The sequence below is a fragment of the Pistacia vera genome, unplaced genomic scaffold (assembly GCF_008641045.1).
Source record: "Pistacia vera cultivar Batoury unplaced genomic scaffold, PisVer_v2 Contig197, whole genome shotgun sequence".
In the NCBI taxonomy this organism is placed as follows: Eukaryota; Viridiplantae; Streptophyta; class Magnoliopsida; order Sapindales; family Anacardiaceae; genus Pistacia; species Pistacia vera.
In genome coordinates this window covers 118,033-134,023 of record NW_022195998.1, presented here as the reverse complement: position 1 = coordinate 134,023, position 15,991 = coordinate 118,033, and the positions used below count along the sequence as shown (strand labels likewise).

At 37.6% G+C, this 15,991-nt stretch overlaps 3 protein-coding genes and 1 non-coding gene across 5 annotated transcripts; 2 read left to right on the top strand and 2 right to left on the bottom strand.

Annotated features, from left to right (window-relative positions):
• Window positions 1–3,196: 3,196 nt before the first annotated feature.
• On the bottom strand, window positions 3,197–4,899 carry LOC116128191 (fasciclin-like arabinogalactan protein 8). Its single transcript, XM_031413891.1, has one exon. It carries the CDS (start codon window positions 4,732–4,734, stop codon window positions 3,457–3,459), a length of 1,278 nt encoding a protein of 425 aa, XP_031269751.1. The 5' UTR covers window positions 4,735–4,899; the 3' UTR covers window positions 3,197–3,456.
• A 2,290-nt stretch (window positions 4,900–7,189) lies between these two features.
• Window positions 7,190–10,333, top strand: LOC116128180 (growth-regulating factor 9). Its single transcript, XM_031413877.1, has 4 exons — window positions 7,190–7,514; window positions 7,644–7,913; window positions 8,392–9,249; window positions 9,563–10,333. Exons 1-4 carry the CDS (start codon window positions 7,472–7,474, stop codon window positions 9,958–9,960), a joined length of 1,569 nt encoding a protein of 522 aa, XP_031269737.1. The 5' UTR covers window positions 7,190–7,471; the 3' UTR covers window positions 9,961–10,333.
• Window positions 10,334–10,760: 427 nt separating this feature from the next.
• Window positions 10,761–10,834, top strand: TRNAV-AAC. Its single transcript has one exon. It is a non-coding gene; the product is annotated as a tRNA-Val (tRNA).
• Window positions 10,835–11,023: 189 nt separating this feature from the next.
• LOC116128130 (serine/threonine-protein kinase Aurora-3) lies at window positions 11,024–14,761 on the bottom strand. 2 transcript variants are annotated; one of them, XM_031413809.1, is made up of 8 exons: window positions 14,738–14,761; window positions 13,821–13,885; window positions 13,059–13,284; window positions 12,721–12,963; window positions 12,523–12,618; window positions 11,563–11,777; window positions 11,396–11,466; window positions 11,024–11,299 (listed from the first exon to the last, which is right to left on the bottom strand). In XM_031413809.1, the coding sequence occupies exons 3-8, from the start codon at window positions 13,179–13,181 to the stop codon at window positions 11,196–11,198; spliced, it is 852 nt and encodes a 283-aa protein (XP_031269669.1). In that variant the 5' UTR covers window positions 13,182–13,284; window positions 13,821–13,885; window positions 14,738–14,761; the 3' UTR covers window positions 11,024–11,195. The 2 variants fall into 2 exon arrangements, with proteins under 2 accessions (XP_031269669.1, XP_031269670.1); XM_031413810.1 differs by lacking the exon at window positions 14,738–14,761 and having other exon boundaries at window positions 11,394–11,466; window positions 13,821–14,214.
• Window positions 14,762–15,991: the final 1,230 nt, after the last annotated feature.

Genomic DNA, 15,991 nt, shown 5'->3' with positions numbered 1-15,991 from the left:
TACCCCGTCAAGCAAGTTGGGTTTTAATATGTCAATCCGACGAGTTAAATTTAAAAAAAAAAAAAAATTAAATAATAATTTTTTTTTTTTTGCAATGTCATGCTTAGCTGCTTCAACAAAGTTCAATTGGGTTGCGAAGCTGATACACAGATGGGTTAGAAATAATATCCATTTTCCTCTTTAAAAAGCAGTGATAATGTATATGTATACTGCATATACATTGCCACCGATGATTTCATGTAAATTATGTACCATTTCAAGAAAATTAATCTTAGATTATTAAGGTGCGAAGGAGAAACTGAAATGGAGTGTTAGGTATAAGATTGATTGCTTTAGGGATAGCCGAGGGTTTACTATATGTTCATGAGGGTTGTCAGAGGAGAATCATTCACATCGATATCAAGGCTGCCAATATTTTGCTGACTGAAGATTTTGTACCTCAGGTGCACAATATATCTGCTTTGAGCTCTCTGATTTAGCAAATTTTTTTTTTCCCCAAATTTCGTTTAATTAATGTTACTATTAGTGAAGCTTTAATGCGTTTTCTCACTAGTTAGAGCATGCAAAGCTAAAGAAAGTAAGTATTGGTTCCTTTTAATTCAGATTTGTGATTTTGGGTTTGCAAAATGGCTACCAGAGCAATGGACTGGCTACACAGTATCCAAAGTTGAAGGCACATTTGGGTTGGTAAAACTAACATTTACAACTGCAGTTATGCAGCAGCGATCTTACTTCATATTCATAAACGTACTCATTTGTTTCCGACAATTATTGCAGCTATCTTGCCCCTGACTTTTTGATGCATGGGATAGTAGATTAAAAAACTGATGTGTTTGCCTTTGGTGTATTGCTATTGGAACTAGTCACCGACGCCGAGCTCTGGATTACTCTCAACAAAGCGTTGTCTTGTTATTAGCAAATTGGATGATGGTTGTGAAGGATTCATATCTTTTTTGTTTTTTTTGTTTTTTTTGTTTTTTAGGCAAAACCTTTGTTTAGGAAGAATGAAGTTAAAGAGCTAGTTGAATTATTGCACTCTTTTTCCTTACCAAGTTTTTGTTCCATTGGGTTTTTTTTGGTAAAGTTTTTAACGAGGCAATAATTATTATAATTTCTTATTTTATTTTTTGATAAATGAATAAATCTAATTTTTCTTATATTACAATTTCATTGTATTAAAACTGAATTAATATTTGAAATGTTAACAAAAAAAAATAATTTAATTTAATTATTGATATTTAAAAAGTTAACTAAAAAGAAAAAAATTAAAAAACAAAAAAATTAAAAAAATTATGGGCTAACCCGGCCTAGCCCGCATCAAAACCGACTGGGTTAGGGTTGGCGGGCCAGGCTGGGCCAACCTTTTTGGCCATGATGCGAGCCTAACCTGACCCACGAATTCCTATAACTCGCCATGGGCCGAGCCGAGCGAGTTATTTTTCCACCTTTAATTCTTAGAACCCTTTGCACTAGCATGATGGGCATCCAGACCAACAAGAATGTTATCCAAAGACCCTAATACAAAGGATGAAAGTGCTTTAGGCGATCGAGATGAGCAATGGCCAATGATTGGTGGGTGATCTTTGGTGGGGATGATAGGAGTTTTGGTCAAGGGAGGTTGGTGAAGTGAAAGGTAGTGTCGGGGTAAATTTTCAATGCCGTAATTGATCAGAATTTGGTTTGAATCGCACGAACACTAGATGAGCGGCGACCGACGATTGGTGGGTGATCTTAGGTAGGAATGGTAGGGATTTTCCTTAGAGGAGGTCAGTGAAGTGAAAAGTGATGCTGGGGTTGATTTTCGGTGCCGGAGAGGACTGAAATTGCCTTGAATAGCATGAACCCTAGATGAGTGGTGACGGATGATTTAAGGGAGAAAAGGATTAGAGAGGCAAAGTTTTGGGAGCCAAAATTTCATTTCATTGAATTTTTTTTTGTTTTTTTAATCATCTGACGTGACAAGACAAGTAGTTCGTATTGTCACGTCAGATGCCAGATCACGTTGTATACTGGTTAATAAAAACCAGTAATAAGCATAGCATTTCTGTATGACTAGACACATTTTCAACCCTATGTCCTAACTACCATATATTTTATCCCGCCATGTTCGTGGGCCATGGCGTGGCCCGTCCCATCAGCTTGCCTCCGTTTGAAACAAATTACTTTTTAATGGTCAACGCCATCGAAATGTTGAATTATCACACTACCGGGGCCAAGGTGCGTGCCAAACTTACCACCTAAGTGAGGTGTTTCCTTTCTTTTTTATTTATTTATTTTTATTTTTAGTAATAATCTCCTTGATCAATTCACCTATCTTCAAATGGATGTACAAATCTGAAATCTATGAACCTGAACTCGAAAGTAAAGTCAAATATCCACGTTCAATTTCAATTTAGTTCTGTAAAGAGATGAGAATCCAACGGATAGCTAAAGAAGTGGAGACAAAAGGTACTTGTTTTTCTTTACATAAACAAATTTCATGCCTCGTTGTGGTAGTTGGCAGCCAGTTGGCCGATAGTGCAATCCACTCGTATATGCATCATTTTTTCCTTTGATGAGTATACATGCATTAACAAGGATGAGTCGGTACAAACACAAGACAATAGGCAACGTTAAAACAATTGCAAATTATATACAGGTTTCAACTCACATCGATGAAATGACAAATTCTGTATTGACTTGGTAAAATGAGGAAAACCAAATGTAAAGTAATTCCAATAATGCACATCTTGCTATTATCACTTCTGAGAAGATGGATGGGTGTGGGCCAGTCTAGTAATGATATGATCCACTCCTACCTCAGATTGCCATTTAAAAAATGGCTATGTAGAATTCCAACACAGGACCAATTACAGCTTTGCCATAGTAGCATCTTTAGATATGGGTCCCATACCCTCTCAGCATCAAAAGCGAGTGTCTTCAACGGCGGTCCTTTAAATAAAGCAAAAAATTAATTGATGAACAAAGATTGAAATTTGAAGTGAAATTTACTTCTGTTTCTTTCCAGGAATCGAAACTACTCGCCGCACAAAAACAGATCAAGAATTTCTGGAAAGATCTACAACATCAAATACGCCTAGTATTGAAAAGCTGGGCCGCACGCTTAAAACTTATGGAGCCCACAGTACCACGTGCACTAACAGTCAAATCGCTCTTAGATTCTCAGCATTCAACGCAAAACCCAACAAATAACAAATTAAAATAATAGAACGCGTATTACCCGATAATAATATCTCAAAAATAAAACACTAACCAAAACAAAAAGCTGCAAAATACATCGACCAACCCACTGTCCTCCCTCACACTGTCACACATCCACTGCTGCTAAAATGCGCCCCGTCTCATTCCATAAATTAAAAATCCCAAATAAATTAAAAATAAACCTCTCCAATCCCTAATAACAACAGTAAAAAATTAAAAAAAAATTGAAATTAAACAGATCTGAGTAATTACGATTCAGGACAAAAGAGCCGAACAAATAACAGTAACCAGTGCCGCCAATAAAGCAGGTGCGTTCACGTGAACAGCAGCATTGTCGGCGGTACTATTCTCCGACCCGGCTGGACCATCGGATGGACCATCAGCTGGAGCTTCCGCTGGCGTCCCAGTAGGAGGAGCTGGCGGTGATGCAGCCAACGGTGACGGCGCCTCAACGGAGGCTGGAGCAGGTGTAGGAGACGCTATGGTTGGAGCCGGAGACGGAGATGTCACTGGCTCACCTGCTGGAGCTGGAGACGGTGCCTTTCCAAATAACTCAGTTGGCAAAAGCACATTATCCACGGTGAAAATGGCCAACGGCGTTGAGTCAAGCACGGTGTCGGCAACTCTTGACGAGGCGACTCCAGTGTGGAGAGTGACCTCATCACCGGCCGTTGTAACCGTCAGATCAAACTTTCCTGGACCTCTAGTAGCCAATGTCGAGATCGGCTTCTTGGTAGTCTTCAAGGTCCCCACTGGATTGTAGCCAGAGGCTGCATGATACTCCAAGAGAGCAACCACGTCAGCATTACTGAGTTTACTTAGATCAGGAACACCTTCAGCCTTAAACGCCTCATCAGACGGTGCAAAAACAGTCAAGCCATCGGCAATAGCTGACTCGTAGGTCTTAACCACACCACTAGAAACAAGTAAGCTAGCAAAGGTCTTGCATCCAGCTTTCTCAAGCAAAGCCGTTATGTTAACGTCAGAAGCCGATGGGGCCGGAGCCGCCAAGATTCCCGGTACAATAATCGGAGAACTGATCTCAAGCACAGAGATATTATAAGGAATCTGTTTAACGGATTTGCTGTAAGATGAGTCGAGTTTTGAACCTGCAGCAGCCGCACCGAAACCGACTTTGCCACCTTGGAGATCAGTAATGTTGACAAAACCAGAATTGCCAGGGGCATTTCCGGTAGTCTGATAGAGTGTGGTAGTGAGGGTGGTTCCTTTAGAGATTTGGTGTAGCTTTTGGCCATCGTAGTAGTCGAGTAAAACGTGGAGTCTCAGCTCATTCTTGATGACAGAGAGAGGGTTTTTCCCTACAAGAGCTGACATAGCGCCATTATTGAGGGCAAGAACGGTGATTGTTGTACGGCTGTTGATTTCATCGGCGAGTTTTGTTTGGGTGAGATAGCTGTTGAACTGTGAGTATTCTGGGTGGTCCTTAAGAATGTCGGTGATGTTGTGGGCTGATATGGTAGTGGCTATTGCAGAGAAAATAAGAACGAGGAAGAGATTTCGTGTAGAGCTCATCGTGGATGTTATCAAACGGCGGAGATGTTTGAGACACTGATTAGTTAGTACAGAGTAAGAAGATGTGTTAGGGGCGTGTTAATAAGGGAAAGGGAATAGAAAGTTAACTAGAGTTAAGAAGTGAGTTAACTATGGTTAGTGGTTGAGTCTGTTGGGACTTGGGGCCATGTGGGAGGCAAGCATGCTTTTGGTCACAGCTGGAAATGTAGCAGCATAAAATGGATTTAGGTGGTTCTCTTCTTTTGGTTAAATGACAGAAATGGACTATGGGAGGTTAAATTTAGCCATAAGATTATGTAAGCATAGCGTTGTAACGGCTATAAACCAACCCCTTGTCGTGGTCCGTGGAACGTTGGACTTAATCCATAACGGCACTCTATCGAAAGGTCAATAATCTATGGGTGGTTAAATTTGGCCGTTAATTATATTAAGTTAAAGAGGCAAAAAGAAAGCGGGATCCAAATTTTCGAGATTTGTATCTGGTAATGAGATCTCGGTCCGGGTCTAGATAACAGTCTTTGAATTCGGGATTCTTGAAAACTAACTATTATTATTAATTTAGTCTTTAATAAAAACATATTTGACGTAACTTTCATATCCCAATCAAAATTTTAAACTTACCAGAGTGAATATTTCACTATAAAAATAAAGTAAAAAATTTGTTTACAAGGTTATATTGAAAAATCCATTATATATATACATTATTAATTATATAGAGAAAATATGGGTTATACACAGAATAGACCGTTTCATTCACCACTCATCCAGAAAAGCAAATTCATTGCCTTTTGGGGGCCTTGCTTTACACGGCTGTCGCAATGTTTTGCGAATTTTCTATGAAATTATTGTTGCAAATGTGCTTCTAATAAATTATAGCATGTATAGGCAATTAAGTCGATGGCCCGCCAATGCCATAATTAAAACTGGGAAATAAAAAATAAAAAGAAACGCAAGTTTTCGAGTAATAAAATACTGGACATTAGACTAACCAACTCCCGATTTGCCAATCTTCTGTGTCACAAAACTACAGAAAAAATAAGCTCTATACCTGCCCAACTCCCGATCTGCTGGTAACTATTCTTCTCAAAATTCTTCTCAGGCTCAACTATACAATTGGCTACCGGCCAATCCAACAGAAACAAACGATGTAATTTCAAGATCAAGATCTAGAGAAAAGAATATTTTAAATTCCTTCATTTGCAAGTTATAATTACCTTTTGACCAATCTTTGTGGGTTTAAAAGAGCAATCAGAATGGTAGCCGAGCAACATAAATATTAACTTGAGACAATCACTCTTTATCACGAGTAGAAAACAAAAGAAATGCCAATAAAACAGCATCTTTCCTTTTCATATATTCAGAGGGCTCTTTTAAAAGCCATAGGGTAGAGACGAAGTGACTTTAATTCCGTTTGTTTGTTTTGTTTATCTGGTTAGTCAATCTCTCAAGTTATTGTAATACACAAAAGAGATAATAAGCAGCTGTTAATTGTCATTAATGAAAATTCATAAACCTGAAGATGATATTTATTACCTATTAATTAAATATACAAGAATGTTTATCGTCACCTAAAAAGCTAATTCATTAGGTGAAGAGAATCTCGCTTATAAACCCAAAACCTCTTCAATGCGTTTTTCAATATGGGATTTGTGATATTTTCTTCAACCCAATCATGTGATACACTTGTCATAGGTGAAGCCATAAGGTTCGGCCCCCTACCAACTCCTCCATCTTAGGGGCGCTTGGAGGGACACTGAAAGACAGATGGGTCTCACAATCAAAAGGTTAAACTCATCAAGTGAAGGGACTCTCTTCTTATAAGCTCAAGACTTCTCCAGTGCGCTTTTGATATGGGACCCGTGATATTATGTACGTATATTTTATATGGTTCTCACACAAACTGAAATTGTCGGCACCATAGAAAATCTATAAGATTGTTTCCATTAGGATGCAAAGTGACTACGTGCCTCTCTCAACATCTGAATCCTATACATGGTCCACTATGATATGCCTCAAATATTGCCCATTCAAAGATTTTTCAGCGTAACAATTAATTGGGCCTTTGGCCCAATTACAAGAGTTAGCCCATTAATTTGGGCTTTATAAACCCAGTTAAACAAAACAGTCATTTCACTCTGAGAACCGAAGCCATTTGTCAAATCGACAATCACAAGTGGCGTCGATTAAAGCATGGTTATGAAGGTGGCCCACAAAATAGAAAATCCAGTTGACGTGTCATCTCACAGTCTCCATTAGTGCCAGACAAGCAGTCTGACATGGCGCGTGGAATAATACATCGCATCACAACACAGCACCTACTGGTCTATTAATTGGACAGTAAAATACACGCACCCTTAAAACCCGGCAGTTTTTGCATGTTAGATGAGAGAGTAGAACAGAAATTTTGCCTGCAGAACTGCAAAAGGCTGATACTGCCAGAAAATTTCTGACAATGCCTTTAATCTCTTACCTTTCTATTACAATATTTATGTTTATACACTGCTCACTCACCGTTGTAGCCATCAATGTTATTTGTTTGAAGTTGATTATCTGCTATGTTTGGGTTTTCAATTTACTTAAATAACAACACATGGTTATCAATTCAAACTTAATGCGTTCTTATGGTTTGTCTGTTGCTTTTGCTTCCATCACTCTTTACAAACAACGGTGGTCAGGTAACTACAAACTAACCGTACAGAGAGTGAATTTTAAGTTAAAATAATTTTGTTTGGTTACAATGGAGCCCCAACCGCTTCGGAGTATTTCTTCATCACACTTGGGTACTCTTCTTCTGCTTGTTCGTATCAAATCAACTGATTGTTTGTTTGTTTTTTCTTCTTGGTGTGATCTTCTTTGTCCTTTACATTTTGTTAACGATTCTTAGTAGTGATTTTCAATCTCTTATTCAGGAGAAGAAGGTGGTGGGGGTGGACCCCACAAGAGAGAGGAGGAAGGATCAGAGTCGATCAAGCAGCTTGCTGAAGAAAAGGAGTTGATGAAAGGTGGGAAGGCTGAGTTAACACCTGCTCAATTGATTGAGTTTCAACAACAAAGTCTCATCTTCAAGCACATGAAAGCTGGCCTTCATGTTCCTGTTCATCTTGTGATTCCCATTTGGAAGTCTGTTGCAAGCTCTTTTGGGTCCGATATCGGTGGTATATATAAACAATATCCTAGCTGTAAGTTTTTTTTTTTTTTTTCTTTTTTGGGTTTTTAAATTTGTTTTGAGTCTACCCATTTTTAATTGTTTGTATGGGTCTTTGAAGTGGGTTGAATTTAGCTAGTATATCTTTGTGTTTGACATATGTGCATGCGAACTATGTTGACCTTGGACTTGTGAAATATGTAATGAGTTTAGTACCTAGTTTATTTTATATGAGAAACTTTGTGGGTTCTCTGTTTTTTAGAATGTTTGATGGGATTGAAGTAGAAATTGTTTATGGGTTTGGTAAGACTCAATGATCTGCACGTCGGTTCAGTGAATTAGATTGGGATACCCTGAATTCTAAATTGGGGTTTGGCTGTATAGTTATTATTGTTTTCTGTTTGCAGACACAAATTTATCATACATGTTTCATTATATTAATTTCGCTCTGTTAATGTGAACTTCTGCGAAGAATTTGATACAACCTTCTAAATTTTTTTCCTATGTTTCAGTTGCAGGATTCAGTCCTCGGGATTTTGATTGTAGGAACATGATGGATCCAGAACCAGGGAGATGCAGAAGAACTGACGGGAAGAAATGGAGGTGTGGTAAGAATGTAATTCCAGATCAGAAGTACTGTGAGCGGCACATTCACAGAGGCCGCCAGCGTTCAAGAAAGCTTGTGGAAGCTTCTCAGGTTGCTTCTCTTTCAGTTACAACTTCAGCCAAAGATTCAGAGAATTTTAAGACCATGTCAATTCATTCTCAAAGTGATCCCCATCCCCAGTCACCTAGTGACCCTAAAATCTCTGTAACTGTTTCAACTGTTTTTCAACTCTCAACTCCTTCTAGCAGCACCGGTAATATCATCCTCACCAGCACTGATAGCAAAGATGACAATACAAATGATATTAAGTTTTCAGGGATTAGTAAGGGCAACGGTATGGTTAGAGGCAGTATAGATTCTGCTGTCACCATTGCAATTGCTGCCAAGGCAATTCCCGACACTACTATTTCCATCGCTAGTGATTCCCCAGTCACCATCTCCTCACCCACTGTTATGACCACCACCACTAATGATGGTGACAATGATGTTTGTGGTAGCAAAAACTCTGCGACCACCAACGTTGCCGCTGCCACTACTTCCAGCCCTGCAGCTGCAAGCAACCCCATCACTGAAGCCAGCAGCACTACCTTTGCCACAGCTACTACCTTCAACAACGAAAACAATCACAGTACAGGTTGGAAATGTGATGGCAACAACGCCACTAGTATCCAGAGAATGATCAACAAAAGCAGCAAAAGTGGATACTGCCACAACAGCAATTTAACTGCAGGATTGGGCTTCTCACCAAAAAGTGTTCTTCAAGGTAATATTGATTGACTGTCTGTGTTAGAGAACTTTACTGGTGGATGTGGTGGTTTATATATTCTGTTTTATCTGTCGAAGAATTCCGTTTTGCTAGGAGGGAAAATAGGAATAAAACGTTGACTTATAACTAGTTTGGTTGTTGATTCCAAATTTCTTTTCTTTCTTGTCTACTTTGTCAACAATTGGATCTTAAATTAATTTGTTCCATTTATCATTTGTTTGATTTCTTTCTGTGAATTGCAGAATTTTTGAAACTCATTTCCTCCATATATGTAAACTGAAGCTCATATTCTTGTTACCATTGATTTCAGTTGTAGGTTGCAGTGGCTCACACTTTTACAGAAGGGAGATAGGACATGAGCCAGGACGATGCAGAAGAACAGACGGAAAGAAATGGCGGTGCAGCAGGGATGTTGTTCCTGATCAAAAGTACTGTTCACGGCACATGCATAGAGGTGCAAAAAAACGTGTGGAAGCTTTCCAAGCTTTTGGAAATTTTAACCCTGTTACTTCTAGTGTTTGTCTGCCTCACAGAATGTCCATAACCAATGAAGCAGATTCTGCTACCCTTGACACCAATCTCTCTATATCAATAGCAGCAAATCCTCAACTTGTGAACAATGATGAGAAAAGCCTTACCGGCAGTAGTGATGCTACCATTAGTGACACTAACATCACAGGATGTGAAGACAGTAACATTTCTTCTTAGGTTGCTCTTTCTTGGCTTATTCTATCCTGTATCCTTGATTAGTTTTTAGGCGCCTTTTTCCTCGAGGGGAAACAGTTAATTGTGCTGTATAATGCGGAATTATAATCCTTGTAAAATCCTTATGTGTAGTTATACAGAAGCTAGTTGAGGAAATTGATAAAAGGAACTATTTTCATTGATTGTGTTGGATGCGGATCATCATGCCTCAGAAATAACCTGCAATGTGTTTGTTTTGGAGCAAACATATAAGCTTAGCCTTAGATTTCACATGATTCAAGCTTTACGGTAAACGAAAGCTTGGACTGTTAGTTTGTTGGATACTCGGATTTGAACAATGTTATGTTTATAATTGAGTTATATAAACAGACAAAAAATAAAGGATAGAATAATTATTTTACATGAATTTTATGTAATTTTTGTTTGGATGTATGACTCAGTTGTGAGCAGAAAGATTATTGTTTGGATTTTTGCTTTAATTGCTTTCAATTTACTGTTTGTAACATAAATTTGAGATATGAAATTTATATCATTAATTTAATGCAATTTAGTCTACTTAAAAAGAAATAAATAGATAATTATTTTTAAAGTCATGGTCATTTATAATTTGTCAATTATATTAAACAAAGATCAAAATTTTGTATACAATAGTTTAATCTGTGGGATCAGAGATTCAGAGTTCCAAATTAAAGAAGATTTCATAGGCTTGAATAGGGGACCAGTATGTTCGCACAAACTCGAGTTGCTAAAAATAGACACTAAACTGATATAAAATAAATAACGTTTGGAACTTGAAGGCCAGAGGTGTCGTGGTGTAGTTGGTTATCACGTCAGTCTAACACACTGAAGGTCTCCGGTTCGAGTCCGGGCGACGCCAATTTTTGTGCATGTTGTTTTTTCAGATGCAAATTTTGCCCTCAATAAGGACAATCTGACTTGCAGTTTAATTTTAAATTATTTAAAAAGGGTAGAAACACTTATTTGCTTCGCACCCATGGTTGCAGCTTGAAGTGAACTAAAGCAGGAAGATCAGGCAGTATGATACATGCAATATTCATGAATCTGAATGTTACATTTCCACATTGTAAAACCAAAGCAATTTGGCCTTTGTACAAATAATCAAAGATTATGACAGTATACAGAAGCTCTGCTAATACCAAGCATTACAAATTATAAGTTCAACATTACCTGGTAGAATGAGATTAAGACTTAAAAGATACAATAAAGGTAGAATGAGATTAGAACTTAAAAGATACTACAAATTGTCTACATTCTTGATTATCCAAGGGTGCTCCATAATCTTCTGAAGAGAGAGTCTCTTTGAGGAGTCCTTCACCAGAAGCTGCAAAAGTTTTCAGGAACGCAAATTAAGTCATTCAGAACCAAAATTGTTTCCAACTCCATATCGATGTGGTGAGAGTAGAGGACAAATTTACCCGGTTGATGAGATTTTTGGCTTCTGATGAGATACTAGGAGTGGAAGGAAAGATCAGGTCCACATTCACAATCCTGTATAACAACATATAATTTTATTGTATGATTAAAACCCGTTCACAGTATACATTAATCCAACATAAATTAAGCATACTAGGAACCTTCTATCACCTTTTGAATGTGTCATTTTGACTCTCAGCTTCAAATGGAGGGGCACCGTAGAGGAACTCATAGCAAAGAATACCCAATGTCCAGTTATCAACTGCATAATCATGAGCTTTGTTCTCCACCATTTCTGGTGCTAAATAATCCAATGTTCCACACATAGTGTTTCTCTTGCTTTTTGACTGTACTGACCATCCAAAGTCCGCAATTTTCAATCGACCCTACACATATAAACATATTTAAACAGAAATCTAAATCTGTGCAGAAATTCATTGATGAATGTGATGTAGTTGCAGGTTCAGCAAATTAACCAAATCATAACCATATGGGGCTGCTTATGTGAGTTAATTTTACAAACAAAATCATGGATAAGAACTGGACCACAGCACTGCATCTTGAGGTTTAGCAGCAGCCAAAGGACAAGGTTATAAACAGAAAAATAAACTACTATCACTTTAACAATCCTTAAACCATCAATAAGTTGAAGTGCTCAAACATGCAACATTAAGCAAAACTGAGGGTTAATCCATAATTATACACTTGCCAGACTGAAGTTTGATTAGGCATTGCTGCCATAATTAACACCCACACCTGCCCAACTGTAGTTTGACTAGAATTTACGACTTCTTATTTTCTGAAGTGTTAATATTGTTATCACAGGGTACAATATGGATTTGCTTGGAGTTTCGCTTACACATACTTCACCCCAAATGTTTCGTTTGTGATGTGCGATGTGAAAATTTTACTGTTAGATCACTAAAATAAAATCTGCATGCAATTTGAGGGAATACTTGTCAAACTTCTCTGTCTAAACCCTAACTAGAATCCTTTTAAAATCTGACTAATCAACAAATTGCCCAAATTTTGTTCTAGTCCCAACAAATATGTGCTGTTTCAAATTTGTTTAAAAAGCTGACAACATGTAGTGAAATTATATGAAAAGAAACAAAGCTTCCCAAAGTATACCTCATGATCCAGCAACAAGTTTTCTGGCTTAATATCCCTGTGAATCACATGCTTCTCATGACAGTACGCCAAGGCATGTGTGAGACTTGCAATGTACTGAAAATTTAAGAAGCATAAAAAAAAAGAGTGAAAAATCATAAAATTAAAAAGAAAATTAAAAAATTGTTCACAGAGAGAGGAGAGTAAAGTAAGTAATACCGTAGCAGCTTGCTTTTCAGTGAAATGACCTTTCTTCCTGAGCTCTCTATAAAGTTCACCGCCATAAGCATACTCAAGAATCATGAATATTCGCTCATCATCATGAAACCAACCGTAGAGGCGCAGTATATTAGGGTGAAGTAGATTCGTTTGAATTTCCATCTCTCTTCTCAATTGATGATGAATTCTGTACTTTTCTATCTGTTCTTTGAATATTATCTTCAATGCCACTATGTATTTGCTCTATACCCGAAATGATTTTCCAATCAAATTACAATGACAACGAAAATAGCTTGTACGGAAAAAGAAGGGAAAGAAAATTAGAGTAAATAACAAACCTTGACTTCTCGGGCCAGGTAAACTCTGCCGAATTTGCCTTTGCCCAGGGGCTTTCCGATCTCGAAGTCTTTCAAGGACCATTGTCTCCCAGGATTTTCTCCCGCTTCAGTTTCCGAATTCATTTTGGGAAGTTCTAGATTGACAATTCTGACATCCGGGGATTTGGGAGAGTTTTTCTTCACAAAATTACCACATTAACATCCTTTAGAGGAGAAAAGCTAACCCCTGCAAATTCAAACTTTAAAATGACCCAATGTTGAGCCGAAAGACCATATTACCCTATAAGGAAATATAAGCCACTCGCCTATATTCTCTAGTTTATATCATTGTTTTAAAAACCAGACCGGAGGGCAACCCGCTCTGATGGCCGGGTCACAGTTCAACCGGTTGGACCGGTGACGTCATCACACATCATGATGACGTCAGCACATTTTAAAAAAAACTTAATAAAGGATATGTTATTGTTATTATAAGGGTGTCTTTGGTGTTAACTTAAATGTAAAGGAATTATAAGCTATTCTGCACAATCTTAGATAGGACCAGATGTTCAACTAAGCTACTGATAGCCATAAAGTAACATACATGTAAAAATTTGTAGCTACAGTTGATAACCGGTAGTTCTTGAAAGTAACATATTGCATTACTATATTAACTCTAACTAGTAAGATACTAAAATAAGTAATTAATGAAAACTAGAAATGAAGAACAGAGAACAAGATAAATAAATTAAAAAAAAATTGATAGAATTTTCTGCAGATTACTTCATTCCGCAAAACTGGTTATCTCGTTGAAGACCAACAGCACACCAGGAAGTCACTCAATTAACCTGATATCAAGGAAACATCAAAAGAAACCACTTCTTAATGTTTTTATGCCAAAAAAGAGAGGAACCTGATGCCATGTGATAATACCTATGATAAATAGCAGGGTAAAAAATTCAACATGAGCTATAATCAAGACAGTCGTCACTGTGTATTTGGAGATGAGAGAGGTAAGAGTGAAATCAAAGTGTGTTCTAAGAATTGGAATATAGTCAATGCCAAATTAGACAACAATGAAGCAGCATAGAGGAGTCATCTACAGTTTTATAATAAAAAAAGGAAACAACCATGAAGGAGTAAATAAATATAAGTCATCCTGTAATAAAGATAAGGGTGAAAAAAAATGTCGACAAGAGTACCGTAATTTTCAAGGCAGTAGTTATCAGCAGGTCTGACTACCATAGTTAAGTCATTAAGCTCTCACCTCTCAATCACCAAGCCTTAGACATACATAACTTAATGACCACCAATATTTGAGAATTAGGGCTCCTTTGTATGCTCTAAACAAAGAAATTCAATGGGACAACTACATTATACATGCATTTCTCCAAACATCAGTTAAGGGTGATTACAGAGATGCAACAAAAAGATAAAATTTAGATATTAATTGTCAAAGTAGAGTTACAGCTATTTAAAACATCCCTACACATATAACGCAAATTTGTATCTACGATTACAGTCAAAAGTTCCATATCCAGCTACAGTCAAGCCTACACAGAATACTACGATTACAGTCAAAAGTTTTTTGAAGAACAAATGACTAAAGCCATGGAGCATTGATTATTGCTCCAGATAAAGTTTGCAACGAAATCATTATTGATTATTGAAGCTGGATCGAGGAATGGCGTGTTTATTACCTGGATCGAGAAATGGAGCTATCGTCAACGAATGGAGCTGTCGCCATCGATTTTCAGCGAGGAACGGAGCTGTTGTCGTCGATTTCCGGTGAGGGAGGAAAACGTCGTCGATTTCCGACGAGGGAGGAAGACGTTGTCGTTTATTTCAGAGAGTTCAGATGCGATTTGGGTGGGATTTCACTTTCAGAGAGAAATTTTCGTAGAGAACAAAGAAGAAGGTGAGAAATTTTTGCAAAGAACATACAACAGAGACGAAGCTGATAAATTTTCACAGAGAATAGAGAAGAAGTTGAGAAATTTTCATAAGAAACTGAGAAAGACTGAAAGAGAAGAAGATGAGAAAGGGCTGCGTCGCGTATTAGGGATTTTTTAAATTTGGATCGGTTTATCCACCGATCCGGTTGGACCGACGGTTCACTGAAATCATCCAGTTTTCAAACGGTTTAAAGCAGCTCAGTGTATTATAACGGTTTTGGGGTTGACTCGAACCGGACATGTGACCGGTTCCCGATCCAACCGTTTGGACCGGCCGGTCCAATTTTTAAAAGAGTGATTAAAATGGGAATTATGCAGTCCCACATTTCCGTAGAAGGGCTTCAACAGCAAGAGGGAAATCTAACTTGACAAAATTGCTTGAGCCAAAATAATCGGAATAAAAGGAGACTGTTGCTTATGTTCCTCTATGATTGAGGAAAAATATAACAATAACCCAAAAAAAAACCACTAAATTGCTCAATAATAATTCATGCTACAAAATTTCCTGAATAAATTTCATATGCAAGTGATCTATAAATTATGGGCATGAAAAAAAATCTCATGCCCTCTTATATCTACTTCACCCTTTGACTTAAAATAAAATTGCATTGGCTAAGGCAAAATTACAGCATAAAAAGTTAACATTGCAATGGTGTCAAAAGAATTACATAGAATCTTCCTTCTGCTTTTTTGATGCATGCTCATTAGGATCATTTTTCCTTTTTCCTTCACGACGCTCTCTCTTTACTCCTTTTGATTTGTTTGGTAATGCCATATCTCCAAGCTGAAAGCAGCAAAACCATTAATGAGTGAAGATTGATAATAATACATAAGATAAATACATGATAAAAATAAAGCAATCACACAAACAAAAAATGGATGACAGGAACCAAACGAAAGACTTAAGAGAGGAATAAGGCACAATTAGACATGGCTAATCATGAATCTCAATTACAAAAAATGAGGCTACGTACCCAGCAATAAAACCCTATGTTCAAC

Coding starts and splice junctions, on each gene's coding strand:
- LOC116128191 (XM_031413891.1), bottom strand. CDS start 4,734: ATGAGCTCTACACGAAATCTCTTCCTCGTTCTTATTTTCTCTGCAATA.
- LOC116128180 (XM_031413877.1), top strand. CDS start 7,472: ATGGAGCCCCAACCGCTTCGGAGTATTTCTTCATCACACTTGG. Junction 7,515..7,643: donor TATTTCTTCATCACACTTGG/GTACTCTTCTTC, acceptor TCTCTTATTCAG/GAGAAGAAGGTGGTGGGGGT. Junction 7,914..8,391: donor ATATAAACAATATCCTAGCT/GTAAGTTTTTTT, acceptor CCTATGTTTCAG/TTGCAGGATTCAGTCCTCGG.
- LOC116128130 (XM_031413809.1), bottom strand. CDS start 13,181: ATGAATTCGGAAACTGAAGCGGGAGAAAATCCTGGGAGACAATGGTCC. Junction 12,964..13,058: donor ACCTGGCCCGAGAAGTCAAG/GTTTGTTATTTA, acceptor TTTCGGGTATAG/AGCAAATACATAGTGGCATT. Junction 11,300..11,395: donor AGCCAAAAATCTCATCAACC/GGGTAAATTTGT, acceptor AAACTTTTGCAG/CTTCTGGTGAAGGACTCCTC.